We start from the raw sequence: 19,733 nt of genomic DNA, 5'->3' as shown, positions 1-19,733 counted from the left end.
TGGATAGAGGGATTATTGTGCCAAGCAAGGTTTAGTGGATCACTATGCAAGTTTAGGGTTGCCTCGTGGGCTTCCTGAACATCTATGCGCCCAATGTGGCGAATGCACGTGCAGAGTTTTGGTCTCAGATTGTTGAGTCTCTGCTGCAGGCAGAGCAATGGTGCATTGGGGGTGACTTCAACATGTTGGAGGACCCCTCTCACAGGATTGGAGGTAGCCATACTACTGTGCATGGAGTTGAGCTGGCAGCTTGGGAGAGGTTTTGTATGACTTTGCGGGTTTCAGATGTGTGTGCATTCTAGCTTTGTGAGGCGTCTAGCCTTCTCTTGTTCGGACCGCAGAGTGGGAGGAGTGAATCTATCTCAGATAGATCGTTTCTACACTAGTGACCACTTCTGTGACTTGGGAGGGACAGTTTGCATTCTGGCTGGGAGTTCCTTTTCGGACCATGCACCAGTGATCCTCACAGTGACAGATGGGCAGAGGAGGGGAGCACTATGCTACGCATCCCTGGGAGGGTCTTGCTGGACTCTGCGCTCATAGAGCGAGTGGTGGCTCTTTGGACAAAGAGCTTAGACATGCAGGATTCCCTTGCTTACAGACTGGCCTCAGGACTTGCTCAGCTTAGTCGACTCTTTCTTCAGGAGTCTTCAGCTCGCCTGGCTGCAGCGAGAGAGGAGCTGCAACGTCTCCGACGGGACGTTGCTTCCTTGAAGAGGATGCAGGAGCAACATCCAGACAGTCCTTGGTTAAAGGAGCAGTTGCAACAGGCTCGCCGGGAGCTCGTCAGCACAGAGGAGAGGCGCCATGAGTTTGCTTTCCATCCATAGGCATCTCAGTGGACCCAGGTGGGTGACAGAGTGACAGGCGCTTTCTTTGAGGTAGTGGGACCCTGGCATACGCATGCCAAGGTCAGCCAGTTGAGGAGGCCCGACCGTTCAGTTGCTTCAGAGCCAGAGGACACGCGTGCAGTTGCTACTGACTTTTACCGTGATCTACTATCTGCAGAGCCTCGCTTAGAGCGTCAGGATGCATGCAAAGAGCAGGTGTGGGCACAGATGCTTTGTCTTGTGCCTGAGAAGATGCGCCAGAGGCTTGAGCTACCTCTTCAGCTAGAGGAGCTACACGCGGCCCTTAGAGCACTTCCCCGTGGTAGCTGTCAAGGTGAGGATGGTTTGACTCCCAGCTTTTTCTTGGAGTACTGGGACTTGCGTGGCTCAGTTCTCTATAGCCCTTTTCAGTACATCCTGCAGACAGGAGAGATGCCTGACAGCATGAGTGAGGGCCTGATTTACCTCATTCCCAAGGAGGGTGGCTCCTTGGATGAGATTCGACAGTGGCAGCCCATCAACATCCTCAACTCATCCTACACAATTCTTGCCAAGGCGCTCAGTTTGAGGATTCAGCCACTTCTAGAGATCATTATACATGGGACATAGACAAGTTTTGTCAAGGAGCGTAGTATCCTTGACAACATCGTTACTTTTTGGGAGGCATCTGCCCTTGCGCGGCTCTGTGGCGAGGACCTGGTGATACTTCTTCTCGATTTTGAGAAGGCCTACGATAGAGTTGACTGGGACTTTTTGGAGGGCACTCTACGTAGGATGGGCTTCTCAGATGCTTGGATCATAGGTGTGTCAGCTCTGTACAGATGGACACACAGTCAGGTACTTTTGTCAGGAGGTAGAGGTGATCGTTTCATGCTCACACATTCGGTCAGACAGGGCTGCCCTCTTGCCCCCTTTCTCTTTCTGTTCTATGCTGAGGCGATGAGCAGGTTTTTGGTTTCACAGCAGGTTGGTTTACGTGGCTTAGCGCTCCCTATTCGGGGAGATGAGCTACTGGATGCTGAGTTTGCTGACAACTCAGCCTTGTATTTGGATGGCCAGGAGGCCGACCTTCACATGTGTGAGGAGGCTCTTGAGACCTTTTGTTGTGCATCAAGCACACTGATCAACAGGAGAAAGACAGTGGCTTTCTCGGTTGGTAGTGCTCCTACGCTTGATTGGATGCCAGGTGAGGGTTTCAGATGGATTCCCCTAGGGACTGCAGTTCGATACTTGGGCTGTCAAGTTGGCTTTGACTTGTCTCCCGAGCAGCAGATTGCTCCCCTCCTCCTGTCCATCAGGAGGAGGTTGTTACATTGGAGCTCCGCACGACTTTCTCTCGCAGGCAGAGTTGTAGTGGCCAACCAGGTGTTGTTGGCTACTGTGTGGTATCACTTCTTGTTGGATCTTTTCGAGTTCTTGCATCAGCCAGGTAGAGAGGCTGATCAGGAACTTCCTTTGGTCAAGGCGTGACACTCAGATAGCCCGAGCCAAAGTGGCATGGCATATCATCATTCTTCCTTGTTCTCAGGGAGGGTTGGGGTTCATAGACCCAGCACAGCAGAGCAGGCCCTTCTAGGGAAGTTTATCGTCAATGGACTTCTTCCAGGGGAGGAGCCCTGGGAGGAGTTTCTGCTTCAGCGACTTAGTGCTAGGGTGCCTCGGGCTGGAGGCCCCTGGCAACCTTCGATCACATGGATCCTCATAGAGATGCGCAGAGTTGGCCTGAGTAGGAGACTGGAGGACCGCTTCGCTGTGAGTCTGCTCCGATCCTGGGAGCCGCTGCGGAGAGGCCTGGAGCAGCACCAGCCTACTTGGACGGAGAAGCGCTTGAGACAGCCCCTTGTTTGGAACCCCATGGTTAGCTCTCAGAGAGGCCACTTGGTTGGTGGTAGGCCTCATGTTTCCTGGGGTCCCATGGCAGAGGGTCCAGCACGCACTTTAGGTGACTGGCTACAGTTCCCAGGCTTGTCAGAGGAGCTTCAAGGCATCCGGGCATGAGAAGGGTGCAGAGCATGTGTCAGGACATCTCAGAGGTAGTACCAAATGAGTAGCTCACACCTCTCGAGTCAGCAACCCCCAGATGGATGGGGGCCTTCATGCGACTGGAGGTTCTCATCTCAGTCCGGGCTTGCTCGGAGACTATACCCTCCATGTTTTTCGAGCTACAAGGTGAGGGACGCTTACACCGAGTTTCAGTAGAGGCCCCACAGGTGACAGAGTGCTGTTTTCAGAGGATCCGAGTGGTGGGCATCTGTGGGAGGACTTGTGTCATAGATCCTGACCTAGCACCTCTTGAGACTCCACTGGAGGCTGTGGGCTTGGGAGAGCTGTCCACTGGCATGAGTGCAGTGGGATCTTGGAGAGTGGTTTTGGAGAGACCCTTTCTCCTCAACCGACCATCTAGGTGTCCCTTTCTTTCAGTACACTGTTCGACTGGGACGTCACATACTGGTAGCATGGAGAGAGGCTTGTCCTGCTGCAGCACCTCATTGGCAAGAGGAGGGTCTCACAGCTGAGTTCTTGTCAGCTTTTTGGGAGAGGTTGTGAGACTCCAGACAGCCGAGGCGAGTCACTTTGTTCCAGTGGCTGGTTGCACACCGAGCTACAACAATTGGGAGCTGGCTTGTACATAGTGGCCTCTCGGCAGCATATGCAGCTTGTGACCATCTTGTGGAGAGTCAGCGCCACTGTCTTTGGGACTGTCCTTTGGCACAGCAGGTTTGGCTTCGTGTTCTTCGGCTGATGCCAGCTCTTTCCACAGCTCGGCAGTACACTTGGGAGGCAGCTACTTGGTCCACTCTCATGGGCCCGGCACTTCAGTTTGAGCTATCCTCCACCAGCAGGATGATAGTGATGCAGGGGGGTCGACCTACACTCCAGCCCGCTACAGAGCTTACTCCACAGGAGTGGTGCAGCGAGAGAGAGGAGTGTTGGGAGCTCATCTGCGGCCTGACACTCTGGTTCATCTGACGGGCCCGCTGCTTCCGCATCTTCGAGGCTCGCCTTGTACCACCAGCAGAGACAATTCGGGATCTTTGGCTAGAGCTGATCCATACTCTCAGAGGACAGTTCGAGAGACTCCAGGGCAACTCCGACCACATGAGGGAGCGTAGAGAGGCTTTCCTTCGACTCTGGTGCCCTGGGCCTTTCTTCACAATGGTCCAGGGTGTGCTCAGATGGCACTACAGTCCACATGTATGGCTTTTCCCTCCTCCCATCTCTTGATTTAGCCCCATTGTGCATTTGCTGTTTTTTCATTGGGAGAGTCTCCCCTTCATGATTGTTGTAGCCCTCTCTTGTAGAGGTGGTTGTAGCCCTATGGGCAGTTTCATTAACTAATAGAAGGATCTTTTTGTGGAAAAAAAAAAATACAAGTTTATGTCTCTGTCTGCCTCTCTATCTCTCTATTTGTACGTATCTCTCTTCTCTCTTTCGGTTAAAAATGAGATTGTGATCCTTCATGTAACTTTGAAACACACCTGAAAGCTAATACAAAATGTCAAGGGAAAAACCCCAAAAAATTTCAGAAGATATGCCTAATCAGAGAAAGCCTTAAATGATGCACTAACAAACAAATAAGGATTCGTGAGAACAATCAAGGACATACATGTGATATGCAAAGAATAAGATTAATGGCATTCAAACTGTGTGAATAGAGATCTTTTGCACTTGAAAGCCAATATAACAAGCACAGGAAATCATGAAAGACAAAGAAGAATAGTAGTGAGAAGTAGCTTACCAAGTTTATAAGCCATAGTGGCGACTGCCTTGGCCACATGAGTGGAAGTCTCCCTGATTCGGTTAAGGGGTGGATAGACTAAACCCAACTCTCTGTTCTCATCAGTAACTTGGGATGCCAAAGCATCAGCTAGAAACAAAAGGATCAAACAGCTGTGAAATTTTGAAACCCAATAAAGAGAAAGATCTTCACAATAACAAATTTTCTCCTCATAGAACCAACCATTCATAGTGCATACTGCAAAGTTATATCCACGCATACAAACAAGAAGGTGAAGTACCTGCAGCTAAAAACATCTCATCACGTATGCGCGTTGCACCGGCCAGAACACAACCTAGGCCAATCCCAGGAAAAACGAATGCACTATTCCCCTAAAGTACAAGACAATCCAATGCAGCACATGAATAGAAATCTTCTCTGCCTTGATTCACAACTGTAACATAGAATCATGCATACCTGGCCAGCATGAAACAATCTACCATTGACCTCCACTGGAGGACTATGACTGCCACTTGCAAAGACACATTGACCCTGATATTGGTTTCCACAATGAACAAAGTGCCTTTAACGTCGAGCGCGCTACTTAACCAGATCTGTAAAATCAAGGCAAACAGCAGCATGTGCCCACCTGAGTCCACGTATAGGCCTGCTCAGCAGTACATTCTGGTGTTGTTGGATGTGAAAGGGCAAATATTATTGGTCTCTGATTGAAGAAAGAAACAAAAGCATTGAGCATTTTCGCAAGATATCACATGGCTGGGGTAAAGATGTGTCCATTTTACCGTGTTCAAATTGGCCATGGCTTCACAAACTTCCTTTGTGAAGCAATTTGCTGTTCCTGAAAGGCCAAGAAGAGCAGTTGGACGTACAGCCTGTAAAAGAAGCAATTATGAGATGGCTGACATCTGGCATTACTTGCTTCTACATTGGATGCTAACATTTCAATTTGAATATGCTGGTCCTTACTTTTACGGAACTGATTAAGTCATGATGTGGGGGGAAGTCTTTGACAAAAGGTAGCTTATGATTTTCCAAAGTATCCATTCTTGACTTGACCACAAGCCCCTGGCAGTTTTAATCAAGCTCTCCCTTTAATGCTTACGGCATTGGACCATTTTCATGCTCAGCAGTAATATAAATTTTCTTCTTCGCACCAGGTACCTTTGAGTCGACTAGCCAGATGCGCTCACGAGCCTCTTGAATTGATATATTTGCCTATTATCAAAGACACTCAAAATATGACTTAAACCTCAATAGGACAGAAGCCTGAGGAACATGGACATAAAAAGAACCTCTCTCTCTCTCTCTCTCTCTCTCTCTCTCTCTCTCTCTCTCTCAACCTTGTATCAGATTCACCATGATGTAACTCTCTGGTCTCATAGGTCAATATGGCCTTTAGAAGAAGTTCATATAACATTTCATTTCATTTCTCTCTTTGGCGAGAAAAGGGGCTGTATTCTGTGTACATAAGAGACCTCTGGAGATGCTCAATGCCCTATCACCCGGAGGAAGTATAAAAGCGGGGTAGCAATGTAAACAAGGTGGTATGTACGATGAGTGTAAAATGAACCATTGTGGGGGTGCATAATGCCACGTGATGTGGGTATGATCCCCATGGAAAAGAACTGATGACCTCGCCCTTGTGTGAAGAAAGACACATCAACACTGCTCTGCTTGTCACAAATTGCTGACATCTATGATGTCAAGCCACTGAAGACCTGAGGCTACCTACAGATCCTGGCCGAGGGGCCTAAACCCTAAGAAGCAGCAACAGAAGAAGTGAAAGTAGCACAAGAAGTTTTCACCAACATCCCTCACCGAGTGGGCCTAATTTTAAAGAAATTCCCACCGACTTATGGCACCCCATTCAATGGAGCCCAAGTGGCTAGGATAAAAATAAAGCAAGACCAACACACACACACACACACTAACCAAATTGCGTGGAAAACTGATGACGTGGCAGAACTGTACGACAATCCCGGATTTTGCGTTGACTTGTGGACGTGGTAGACTATACGGACAGGTCCCGTGAAACGCACTGATAGTGCTGACATGGCAGCTGTACAGATTTCCTGTTTTTGTGCTGGCTGCTTTTGGGAGGCTGGACGCTTTTAGAACTAGAATGCTTTTCATGTAAACTGCTTTAAGAGGCCAGGGGCCTTTAAATATGACCCATGGGCTCTCACTCTAGCAATCTACCCACGAGAGATGCAAAGCAGAGCCATGGGAGTTGTACCTTGTTGAAGCAATATAAAGAAATACCGAAAGGGGTGCCAGCATTTTGGGGCCAGTGCTCTCTTGGGGTGGAACCCTGCCACTCCCCATCTCGTATGTCACATCTCTTTCAGTTTAGTTGTTATTTGAAGTGCTTAAAGTCGTTCAGTCTGTTCTTTTCCGTTGGCACGTGGTGCCCGTCCCGTTACGCTGCTACACTGGAGGAGCAGCTCAAGAATCCCACTGACTACGAAAAGTATGTAGCAGCTGAGTCCAAATGGCTATCAAAATGGTGGATGTAGGGGATGAATGTTGAGCCCAAAATGTGGGCACATCGAGCCTTCTACATGGTCCAAAGAGTGATGCTACATATCGTGGTGAAAACTATCTCTCACTGGCAGAAATCCAACCGGTGACCTGCATCTGGGATCATCTATAGAGTACCCAGTCTATATCCTAAGGGGGTGGGAATGAAGACCGGATCTATAGGCAAGCCCTGAAAAAAAGTGTGTGACCCCGGAACTTGCAAAAGCCATGTAATTGCCCCCACATCACGAACCCATCATGGATGCCCCACTCTAATCAACAAAAAACACCAAGTGCCAACAGGCAACCCTGCATGAGCTATCATCCACATGATAAAACATACTCTGCGGCTGATCCAGAGGGTCCAGATACATGACCAAAACTGTCGTTGGAAAGCTCGGAGGATGCACTGATCCTACCATACCTCTTACTCACGTGGACGGTGAGGTGGGTGCCGGCCCCGGGGTCCGCAAAAGAAGCCTTCTCCCAAAGGAGATGTTGTACTCAAAAAAGGATAGAGGGTCTCCATCATCTCTCAACGAAGGCCACTGCCACTCATCAGGATCCCAGTCTAACTGAAAAGGGGCTTTCCCTACCAAATCCACAGTCTTCAAAGTGGTGCCTCCTCATTAGTGAACAGAGGGTTTGACACATGATCTCCTTTGGAAAGAGCCTACCACTCTAACAGGCTGCCAATGGGCAGTAAACTGCTGATCAGGTGGGCGTCCGTGATGGCCAATATCAGCAATGCTAAAGACTAGAGCCCCCTACTGAGCAACAACCGGGTCTCCCAAGCATGGATCGAAGTACACCCACCATCCTTGATGGAAAGGTAAAAGAGTTTGTCCCCCAATGAAGGCATGTGAATCAGGTGGAATGGCCTCATCAATCTCTCTCACACGGGCAGCAATCCTTCCACAGATCCCATAGGTAGATCCAATAACTTGTGCCCCAACCAAAGAAGCATCTAACCAACGGTGTAAAGAGCTTGCTGACCCATCATTCCATCGAGCCCAGTCTATGCGAGCCCTCTCAACAGCCTTCTGAACCTAATCTGATGGTCGGGCACCAAACACCAGCAGTATTGAGAGATCCAAAATGAGGAGAGGTATGCGAAAAAGCATGGTGTCCCTGGAAACAATTCGCCTACTATGAGCTTGGCAAGCAATGCCTTGCTCTGAATCTCCTTTGGATCAATAATCCCCAATCCTCCCTCCTCTCTAGGCAAAAGGACTCTGTCCTAATGGACTTGTGGTTGAGTGTCAGTAGAGCCATCGAGGCCACCCCACAAGAACTTGCATACAATGCACCACAAACGCGCCATGGTGGTGAACCAAGCCATCACAAGAAGACCCTGATTCACCACAAGGGCTCTGCCAACCGAAGTTAAAGGCACGGATGACCAATGGCAAAGTTTCTTCTTGATAGACTATAGTACGGGCGCAAACTGCTACTCAATTAGCACATCAATGCCAACATGGAAACCCCAATATCTGCAAGCATGCCTTTTAGGTAGCCAAGTGAAATTATCCTACGCACCCCACTAACAATCCTCATCCACTCCTACAAGAAAACCAAAAGACTTGTGCCAATTGACGAGAGCACCACTTGCCAAGCAAAAGGTAGCAAGAGCATTTTGTAGATTGTCCAAGGTGGATGTGTCAAATCGTACAAAGAGCATAGTGTCATTTGCATACTCTTGATCCAACAAATCTGGCAAGTCAGCCAAAGGCATAGTAATATCTCAACTATGGGGTCTTGTGACACAAGAAGAGGGACATGCCCTCAACAGAAAACAGAAAGAAGTAGGCAGCCAAGGGACATCCCTGCCGGACTGAACAAGACGAGAAAAACGTTGTCCAATGTGGCCTCTAATTGTGACGGCGCTGGAGGCAATACGATATAACCTTTAATCCACTGCAACAAGAAACCCACCTCTTAATAGTGCCTTGCAAGAACCCCAATCGACTCTATCATAAGCTTTCTCAAAATCAAGAAGCATAAACGCTATAGGCTGATCTGTTTGACGAGCCCACTCAATTGCCTCATAGAAAGTGAAAATGCAAGATGATGTGAGCATATCAACTATATTCAATAAAAAACTCGTTTGTTTGACTGATCGGGCTATAATGGACCAATCAAGGTGATCAAAGGCCTTTCCTGAGTACAATTGAATCATAACCAGCTCTTGTTTGGTATGACACACATAATCCACTGCCATTTGGAAATCCAATATATTATGCAAGATACTCATGCCTTTGATGAACCCATATTGAATAGAATGCACTATATGCAAGAGGTGCTTATCTCTTCTATGTTTTTTCTCCCTAAGATACAAAACAGTTCACTCTTTTATGTGAACCAAGTTTGAACATATCGTCAGAGAATGCTATGGCTAGAATTTTATTTGCCTAAGATTTTGCAAGCCGTCATTGATGTTGGTGGGGTGAAAATTCTTGATGACCTTTATCCAACGTTGGCAAGATGGCAGACTCTTTTCGAGGTGAATGATTCATGATCTGATATGCCCTATGCGGGAAGACGCGTGAGGTTTGATACCCTCAAGATTGTTAGCGCAAGATTATGCGCAAGCATAGATACCTAGATTGATTTTTAGGAAGATTATTCTTCTCAAGGTTGAGAAGGTGGAATTGAGCTAATAAATTCTCGAATAAGGAACTTCCGATCTGAAAGACTTGAATGACGAGTTGCCTACGTGAATCTAAAATTGATGAGTTTCTTGGGACTTTGATACAATCCAAGCGAAAGACACCCTCCAAGAATTAGAGAAAAGACATAAATTTCTCCTAATGGAGTCCAATATCCAATCTAATTTGAATTGGTAAGGTATGTATTCAATTTATGTTTCATTGAGTGTTTAAGTTTTCTCTCGAGAAAGGACCAGCTCAACTTACAATCAGTTTTCTCCGGGCAATTCAATTAGACTTGAGGACAATTGTTTATAAGTGTGAGGGTTTTTTTGCTTGAGACATCTGAGTATAGATATTTCTAGTGCGTCATTCAAAGAAATGACAAGAGCATTGCCAACAAGAATATTTGTAGGGCCACCAAGAACGAGAGAACGTGTACTTCTCATGCATCACATCGGATGGGTGAAGAGAGCATCAAGAATCTGCAACGGACATCTCTAATGCGTCACGGGATGGATGACATGTCACAAACTACTGACGTGTCAAGACACCAAAGAACGGAGCCAACCTGAAGATCCCGGCCGAGAAGCCTAGACCCCTAAGTGAAGAAGCAGAAGCAGCAGAAGAAGTTTTACCAACTTGCAAAGTCTTGCCGAGTGGCCTATTTTTAAAGAGAGTTTCTTTTGTTTTGTTTTCGGAGTCGGGTAGTGCACGCCCGAGGCCGCTCCCCTCATACACCAAAAAAAAATACAAGAAGAATGACCACGACTATGCACCCAGAAACCGAAGGCAGACGCTTTTGTCACTAGTTTCCTCTGGACTACGAGAATCTAGAATTATCTACACTCTTAGGGCCATGACTAATCCCTTGAGAGACCCATTTCGCCAACTTGATTTGGGCGTGACAGCGACCAAGTACCTTTGTTCAGAGGCCCAGGTACTACGGGACTTGCTTCGGTCTTCCCTTTGGAGTTGCCTCCTCCAGGTAACTTATCGCTCATCTCACTAAACTGCCTTTGAAACCCGATGCTTTTCCCCTAGGAAATGCCATACCCGCTTGGAAGGGCGTCGGCTCACAGGTGGCGTCCGTTGAGGTTGGTGGTGTCTCCCGTTTGCACCTCCCAACCTCTTTTAGGTGAAGTTGACCCCCCCGGGGGGGAATGGCACTTGGGTGCTCTTGTAGCTCATCTCGCTTCGCTTGGGGAGAATTACGTCATTTCCCTCGGAAGGGATTGGATTCAAAATGATTCAAAATAACAGCACAGGAAGGGGAGCATTATCTCCCCATCCGCCTATGCAGAGCACCCAAATACCGGGGTACAAATTCACCGAGGAACTTTGCCACAGGCACGTGCCCTGCCGTTCCGTCCCTCGAGTGCGGATCACGGCGTACCTAGAAGGGCATCTGCTTCCCGCGAGCCTCCCCACCAAGGAGGATAACGGTCCTTTCTTCAGGGTCCAACGAAGGGTCGATTACGTTGAAGGTGGAGTTGAATCGGTTTAGCCAATGCCCCCTGGCTTCATCAACCACCGAACAGTTCATCAGCAAATGCAAAAGCGAACGACCCTCTAACTGGGAGCACAGCGTGCAAATGCTGTGTCCGCGCATGTTACTATCAGCAGTTTGAGCCCACCTACTCTCGCGAGAGCCAACATTCTCTCCTCCTTCCTATTCACTATAGTGCTCCTATTGAGTTGTAGAAGGTATCCACGTGTTTGTTCAAAGTCGGCCTCCTTATAGGGCTCCAACGCCAGGCACGAATGCCTCTCGTCCCACTTGTCCCATGCGTGGTAGCGACTGAGCTAAAGTCAACCGCTGGGATATACTTATTCATCCAGTTCTGGGTTCTTGTCGTCCAAGTCCACTTCTTGAATGGTTGGTTCTTAGGCTTCTTGTTTACCAAGGAGCCTATCCACGTAGATGAAACCGAGCGGTACTTGTCAAAAGCCCTTGCTCATTGTCCCCCCACAAAAGGCAGGTACGGATGGTATGTTAAACTCGTGATGGAGAGTTGTCGTCCCTACAGAGGTTGGCCTTGCTCACTTTCTGAGTAACATTCGCATCCCGGTGGCGACGAGGCGCTGCAAAGAGTGAAGGACACGCTGATCGTGGGCCCCCATTATTTCCGCGCCATAACAAATCACTGGATATACGCTCGCCTTAAAAACAATCAATCGAGACCATATAGGGATGGCTCGGTTCGCTAGTAGGTGCTAACATGCGAATAGACTTTTCCTCCCTTTGTCCGCTCGCTCTTTGACGATGCGTTCAATGGAAAAGGTCGAGTCTGCGTCGATGCCAAGGTACTTGTACGTTTCACCCACTGCAACCATCTCACCACCCAAAATAAAGATCCTCATAGAGAGATCCTGCAGGTCTCCGTGGAACCCCATCGGACGGGAACGGGGCAGACCACAAAGCGAGGGACGGGTGAGGTGAGGCAACGAGTTCCCCGCAATCCCCCTCTCCGGCAAGTGCCAAGGCTACCTTCCGTCGACGGGCTTGGCTACTTTTGGGCTGTTTTTGGGTCTTGCCGGGCTCGGCACGCTCGGGGGTGATGAGTGACGGCGGACCGTGTCCGGGGCCGGGCGCCGACGACGGTGAGCTCCCGCCCGGGCCGCGGTGTGATCAAGGAACGCAACGGGCATTTTCCCTGCCGCGAGCTACGTGCGGCTTGTATCGATACGAAAGGTCCCGAACCCGTGTGCCTAGACGTGAGACGAGGTGCGGCCGAGCCGACGGGCTTTGTTCCCGGCCGATGCGGTGCATTTCCCTCGACGGGGAGGTGCTCAGTGCGAGCCGGCGGCGTCACTTCGGCAACGGCCACCGTCCCTCGCCCCGGCCCGACCCCGGGATGTTGCATGCAAGACGACGCGGACGGCATTGGAAGCGCCGCGGCGCCGCCGGCCCGGTGCCGGGAGACGGAGCCACGTCTGTAAGAAGACGAGCCGGCCTTCGGTTGTCGGGTGCCCAGGACCCTGTCCCCCATAATGTTTTCGGCCTCCGGGCGTACGTGTGGAACGGCGTGCTTCCGTGCGGTGGCTTTGCCCGGTGTTGGACGGTCGGGCGTTGGCGGGTCGTATTTTCTGGGGGACGGGGACTTTGTGTGGCGGCGCGGCGCCTGCTTTGCCGTGGCCTCGGCTGCGACCCTCTCTGGGGGTTTGCGGGCATGCGTCGCCGCACAATGGCCCGCCCGGCCTTCCTACATTGGGGCGGGGTTCAGCCCGTGCCTTCGCGTGCGACCTTGACGTGGCCCCCCGCGGTCGATCCCCCTTTCTCCCCCTCCCCTCGGGTCTAGGGTTAACCCCGGCGCCGTTGTGCCGACGGAGGTGCCCCCGCATCCAAACCACCGAGGAGCGGCGATGTCCCGAACACGCGGCCGTGATTGGCCACTCGTGTGACCGAGGATAGCTACCTGGTTGATTCTGCCAGTAGTCATATGCTTGTCTCAAAGATTAAGCCATGCATGTGTAAGTATAAACTCTTTTGTACTGTGAAACTGCGAATGGCTCATTAAATCAGTTATAGTTTCTTTGATGGTACCTTGCTACTCGGATAACCGTAGTAATTCTAGAGCTAATATGTGCACCAAATCCCGACTTCTGGAAGGGACGCATTTATTAGATAAAAGGCCGATGCTGGCTTGCCCGATAATGCGGTGAATCATGATAACTCAATGAATCACACGGCCTTGGCGCCGGCGATGCTTCATTCAAATTTATGCCCTGTCAACTTTCGATGGTAGGATAGAGGCCTACCATGGTGGTGACGGGTGACGGAGAATTAGAGTTCGATTCCGGAGAGGGAGCCCAAGAAACGGCTACCACATCCAAGGAAGGCAGCAGGCGCGCAAATTACCCAATCCCGACACGGGAAGGTAGTGACAATAAATAACAATACTGGGCTTTTTCAAGTCTGGTAATTGAAATGAGTACAATCTCAATCCCTTAGCGAGGATCCATTGGAGGGCAAGCCTGGTGCCAGCAGCAGCGGTAATTCCAGCTCCAATAGCATATATTTAAGTTGTTGCAGTTAAAAAGCTCGTAGCTGGATCTCGGGGCGGGACTGGATTCTAACTGAGAACTCTCCATTGCCTCTTAGGGATCTTCTAGCGGATGGGTGACACTCAACCCGTGAAGATCTAACCTCCAAGTAGATGAGGTAACTCATCCCTTGTGGGTTTTTGAACGCACTACACCCAAGGGTTTTCCCAAGGGTATTGAACGCATTACGCCTTATACCTGGGCTAAAGGTAGGGATCTTCCACTGGATGGGGTGATTCCCAACCTGCGAAGATCTAGCTTCCAAGTGGATGAGGTGTTGGCCCCGCTTTATTTTTAATGCCTTTAGGTCACTTAGGCCCCATCGGACGGGGTTCCATAAGTTGGTGGGAACCCGGGAACGAGAGCTTCCAACCAGCAACCTTCCCAACCGTCTGTTCCGATCGAGGGAGTCTTCAGGAATAATGTGTACCCATCTGACCTTGATCTTGTGCAATCGCCTTTGCCACCGCCGTTGTCCTCATCACCACCGCCACCAGTCAACAATGGTTGGAGCCCATATGGATATCCTTATTATCCGTACCCGAGATACACGCCTAACCAACTAAAAGATTTCAAGGATGGCGGCACGACTATCAGATTTTTCACTTTTTCCGGGGTGAAAGATCGGAAGAAAGCATTGCAGTTCCTACAACAATTCGACAACATCTACGCTCTGGGGAACTATACAGAAGAATCCAAGATAATGCAATGCAAGGGTGAAGTTCAATCGCGACACAACCGCATGCTCCAAGGACCTGGCAAGCTTTCGAGACAGTCTTTGCACGTAGTTATATGACCTCTCTTCAAAGTCCGGATTTTGGCAGAGTGGGACAACTTGAAAATGCTTGCCACAGAAACCATGGACAACAAAAACTGAAGGTTTCTCGATGTGTACCTTCCGGTGTCCTTCTTTAGGTTCGTTCCCTTGAAGGCCCAATGCGAGCAATACCATAGTTACATGGAATGACCATTTTTAGGTCTCTGTTCCCCGTTCCCATTCCAACTTCCCGTTCCGAATCCCCTTTCCGTGTTTGAAACGTGAGTATCCGTAACAGGGAATGGCGTTTCATGCCCCTTGCCGTTCCCCATTCCCTGTTCCGAAATCCCGTTCCAGGTAACTATGAGCAATACACCATTGGATTACCATCACCATTGCAAGAATATTGCCTATCCAAGCAAGTCCCAACTATGCAAGAGCTTATGGACCATGCCGTGGTCGGCTACAAACTGATGAAGGGAAAGTTGGAGTTTTCCATAGAACTAACTCCGGCCACCAACCAAACCTCTCGGCAACAACAAACAAATTCTTGAGAGTCTCGTGAAACCCAACCTCAAAGGCCTCGTGTGGTACTGCTCATTAGTGGTCTTCCAGTGACTATCCAAGATTATCATGGAAAAGCCGATTTCCACAATATGAAGTTGGGCAATTGCGACGTTCTCTTGGGCATGCCTTGGCACGACAAGAATGATGCGATTCTCCACATCCGGAACCGAATCATTACCTTGATTTTTGAACTCTCTTTGAGGAAGTATTGTTTGAAATGGATGGTATCTGTTTTGAACCTGTCTTGGTGCCGATTTGAGTTGTTTGACTCTGGTTTTAAATACTGGTTTCATTGATTGGTAATTTACTCCCGAGTGGAGTAGTGAGAAATGTTGTTTTGGTATTGTCTGAACCTCGGAACGACGCAGACGGGATGTCTGAGGAGTGTTTCGTTGTATGCTGGAAAACCTCTGAACGACGCAAACGAGATGTCTAGGGAGCGTTTGGTTGTATGCTTGAACCTCCCAAGCGACGTAGGCTACGGTCTGGGGAGCGTTTGGTTATACCACTCCTTTGGAGTCTGAACTCATGGCCCGGACCTTTTTAGGTTATTTGCGGGGGGGAGTGAGGAGGTAGTTGTAGAGTAGCTTCACACCGTAGACTATCTCGGGAGAGTGCTCAGCGGCGCTGTTCGTCGTGTCTTGTAGCATGCATATGTGAGCATTTGTGTTGCATTGTGATGTGCCAACCACTGAATATCCCTTTTTGGATGAGATACTTCTAGGAAGTCAACAACCCAGGATATCAAGAGTTCTGATATGGAATGAGACTCCTTATTGGATGAGATACTTCTGGAAAACCAACGACCCAAGAAATCAAGAGCTCTGATTTGGAATGAGAAAACTGATTGTCCCTCAGAAATTTTTGAGCTAACTTGAGTTGTTTTGCAAATATGTTGTAATCGCAGACAATTACTTTCTTTCAAGAAGGGGGGATGTCACAAATTGATGACATGTCAAGACACCGATGAACAGAGCCAACCTGCAGATCCCAGCAGAGAAGCCTAAACCCTAAATGACGAAGCAAAAGCAGCAGAAGAAGGTTTACCAACTTGCAAAGTCTTGCCAAGTGGCCTATTTTTAAAGAAGAGTTCCCACCAACTTATGGGACCCCGTCTGATGGGGCCCAAGTGACCTAAAGGCACTAAAAAATAAAGCGGGGCCAACAGACAAACACAAAGCATAAAAATTGATGACGTGGCAACCTGTACCGAATCCCAGATTTCGCACTGACATGCTGATGTGGCAGTTGTACGGACGTTCGCACTTCGCATTGACATGCTGACGTGGCAGCTGTACGAATTTTCGCATAATGTGCTGGCAGCTTTTACACGAGTGCTTTTGGGACGAGTTGATTTTGAGTTTGACTGCTTTTCATGTAACTGCTTTTCAAGGCCAAGGGCCTTTAAATATGTGCAGAGGGCTCATTCTCTAGCACTTCTTCTGGGTGAAGGTGCAGAACGTGAGTACCAACATTGTATTGCATTCAAGTAATATAAAGAAATACCGAAAGGGGCACCAAGGTTTGGGGTTCCGCCACTCCGTGTCGCGTGTGCTTTCTCTCTCTTTCAGTTCAGTTGTTATTAAAGTGCTAAAAGTCTGTTCAATCTGTTCTTTTCTATTGACACGTGGTGCCCGTCTCGTGACATGACATAGAGCATCCCAAAGGAGTTGTTACATAAGTTCGGGGAGAAAGGACTAAATGATGGATATTCCTTGTGCAGCACATGGTGGGAGACGGGAGCATCGAAAAGGGAATATTCCATAGTCAAGAGGTATTCCGAACTGAGTTAGAATTGTGCACCAGAGATGAGACAAGCACTTGAATGAAGATGGATGTTGAGTATGCTCTGAGGAAATACAATTGCTTTTTGAAAAAGTGAGTTGCTTTTAAGGAAAGCAGATGCTTTCCTATAAAGGAGTCTGTGTTAGCATTCCATCTGTGTATGAGACTGCATCGAGGGACGCTTGTTGTGATTGTGTAAGCATGGTTTCAGCTTATAAGTTTTTACTGAGAGTTTTTAGCAAGTTCAAACCATTTCTAAAGTGCTCGGCCGCCCACTTAATAAGTGGGCACCAAAAATCAGGCGTCCCCCACTCTCTCTCTTTCTCTTTAGCAGAAGGAAAAAGCTCTCTCTCTCTCTCTCTCTCTCTCTCTCTCTCTCTCTCTCTCTCTCTCTCTCTCTCTCTCCCCCAATTGTGGTAGATTGGTTATACCATTTCCCTCTTGAATAACAAGTCTTGAGTTCAACTCTCCTCGTCGGATAGATCCTTAAGGTCTGTTGGGATAGTTTCCTACGACGTTAAAATTCTCTTCTTCTTCTTCTTCTTCTTCTTCTTCTTCTTCTCTCTCTCTCTCTCTAGCCACAGGTGCCCCCTCTCTTCCCTATTTATGCCAAGGAGAACCCAGTCCATTCATGCTAGCTACCGGAGGCTATAAAAGCGCCCTCTCTCTCTCTCTCTCTCTCTCTCTCTCTCTCTCTCTCTCTCTCTCTCTCTCTCTCTCTCTCTCTCTCTCTCTCTCTCTCTCTCTCTGTGTGTGTGTGTGTGTGTGTGTGTGTGTGTGTGTGTGTGTGTGTGTGTGTCACGCGCACATGGCTCTGTGTGCCACGTAAACATGCTTCATTGACTTCCAAAGCCAATTTTTCACCTATCCCGTGTCTAGAATCCTAGGAAGATTAGTACCGGCAATTTTGTGAGCCTATTCATAGGACCTTCATGTCCCGACGAGTCCATTAGATTTGGTCTTCTAGTTTTGGAACCCTCGTTAGATACTTTTGAACTCTGCTTGAGAAAGTATTGTTTGAAATAGATGGTATTCATTTTAAACATGTCTTGGTGCTGATTTGAACTCTTTGACTCCGGTTTTAATACTGGTTTCATTGATTGGTGATTTTACTTCCAAGTGGAGTAGTGAGAAATATTGTTTTGGTATTGTCTGAACCTCGGAATGACACAAGAGATGTCTGGGGAGCTTTTCGTTGTATGCTTGAAAACCTTGGAACGACGCAGACGGGATGTCACGGAAGCGTTTCGTTGTATGTTGGAAATCCTCGGAAGGACGCAAACGGGATGTCTGGGGAGTGTTTCGTTGTATGCTCGAAAACCTTTGAACGACGCAAACGGGATGTGTGGGGAGCATTTGGTTGTATGCCTAAACCTCCAAGCGACGCAAGCTGTGGTCTCGGGAGCGTTTTGTTGTACCAGTCCTCTGAGCTCATGGCCCGAACCTTTATAGGTTATTTGCGGGGGGAGTGATGAGGTAGTTGTTGAGTAGCTTCATACAACAAATCATCTATCTTGGGGGAGTGCTCAGTGGCGCTGTTCGTTGCGTCTTGTAACATGCATATGTAAGTGTTGCATTATGATGTGCCAGCCACTGACTATTCCTTATTGGATGAGATTTTTTTGGGAAGCCAACGACCAAGGATATCAAGAGCTCCAATCTGGGATGAAACTCCTTATTGGATGAGAAGCCAACAACCCAGGATATCAAGAGTTCCAATCTGGAATGAGAAAATTGATTGTCCCTCGCAATGTCCCTTGGAACGACCCTCGGAAATTTTTGAGCTAACTTGAGTTGTTTTGCAAATATGTTGTAATCGCGGACGATTACTTTCTTTTAAGAAGGGGGGATGCCACAAACTGGTGACATGTCAAGCCACTGAAGATCCTAACCGAGGAACCTAAACTCTAAGAGAAGCAACAAGAGAAGAAGTTCCAACCAACTTATGGTTCCCGTTCGGTTGGGCCTATAGTAAAGCAACCCACACCCACACATACAAAACCGAACGCATAACGAGCTGATGACATGGCACAACAGTATGGATTTCCGCAATTTGTGATGACCTGCTGCCGTGGCAGATTTTTGCAGGAGCTTTTAGCACTTGACGTAGCTACTTTTGAATGGCGAAGGGCCTTTAAATATAAATTGTGGGCTCTCTCTAGCATTCTACCGCGGGAGTGCACCTTGTTCAAGCAATATAAAGAAATACCGAAAGGGGCGCCAAGGTTTGGGGCCAATGCTCTCTCGGAGTGCAACTCCGCCACTTCCTATCTCGTGTGTTGTGCATCTCTTTCAATTCAGTTGTTATTTGAAGTGCTTAAAGTTGTTCAGTCTGTTCTTTTCCGTTGGCATGTTGTGCCTATCCCTGTGATGACAGGTGCGCCGACGAGGGGGTAGATAGTCTCCCAAAGATTAGTCCGTGACCTTCCTCGAACCAAGAGCAAAAGTCCTTGCATGGTCAAGACTCATAACGGTATGGAGACCTCCCCCAATTCAGAAGACGAGCTAGTTCCACCTTTGGATCCTCCCATGAGTCCTCCCCCTACCCCTCCATCCTTGCCACCAAATCCCATGGATGCCATGATGCGGATGATCATGGAGATGATGGTACGGCAAGAAGGAGGACACCCACAAGAGTGTATGGACGTAGAGAAGGCACGTCGACAAGAGTGTGTGGAAGCGGGGAGCGAGAGGAACATCGATTGGTGGCCAACGTCGAGGCTCGTAGGCTGGAGAGGACAACCATGTGTGACCTTATCACATCTCTGACGGTTCGATCCGATATTCCATCCATGGAGCCGAATTATGAAAAGCTTGCGAAGACCATCGTGCCGCGCGGA

General features: G+C 48.6%; 1 protein-coding gene and 1 pseudogene across 3 annotated transcripts in view; one reads left to right on the top strand and one right to left on the bottom strand.

Annotated features, from left to right (window-relative positions):
* Positions 1-19,733, bottom strand: part of LOC147440517 (NADP-dependent malic enzyme 1-like) — a 96,695-nt gene that overhangs the window by 28,951 nt on the left and 48,011 nt on the right. For all 3 annotated transcript variants that reach the window (XM_086530233.1, XM_086530232.1, XM_086530234.1), the window contains 7 exons: positions 5,731-5,784; positions 5,536-5,634; positions 5,352-5,441; positions 5,198-5,272; positions 5,026-5,100; positions 4,850-4,940; positions 4,570-4,698 (listed from right to left, as the gene is read on the bottom strand). In XM_086530233.1, the coding sequence (XP_086386359.1) occupies positions 4,570-4,698; positions 4,850-4,940; positions 5,026-5,100; positions 5,198-5,272; positions 5,352-5,441; positions 5,536-5,634; positions 5,731-5,784 (613 nt within the window). The remainder of the gene's footprint in view (positions 1-4,569; positions 4,699-4,849; positions 4,941-5,025; positions 5,101-5,197; positions 5,273-5,351; positions 5,442-5,535; positions 5,635-5,730; positions 5,785-19,733) is intronic.
* LOC147440518 (18S ribosomal RNA) lies at positions 13,157-13,760 on the top strand (annotated as a pseudogene; the record flags this gene model as incomplete).

This window comes from Adiantum capillus-veneris, chromosome 15 (genome assembly GCF_014529385.1).
Source record: "Adiantum capillus-veneris isolate H3 chromosome 15, ASM1452938v2, whole genome shotgun sequence".
NCBI lineage: Eukaryota > Viridiplantae > Streptophyta > Polypodiopsida > Polypodiales > Pteridaceae > Adiantum > Adiantum capillus-veneris.
The sequence above is the reverse complement of the archived record's forward strand: the minus strand, read 5'-3'. Positions and strand labels throughout refer to the sequence as shown.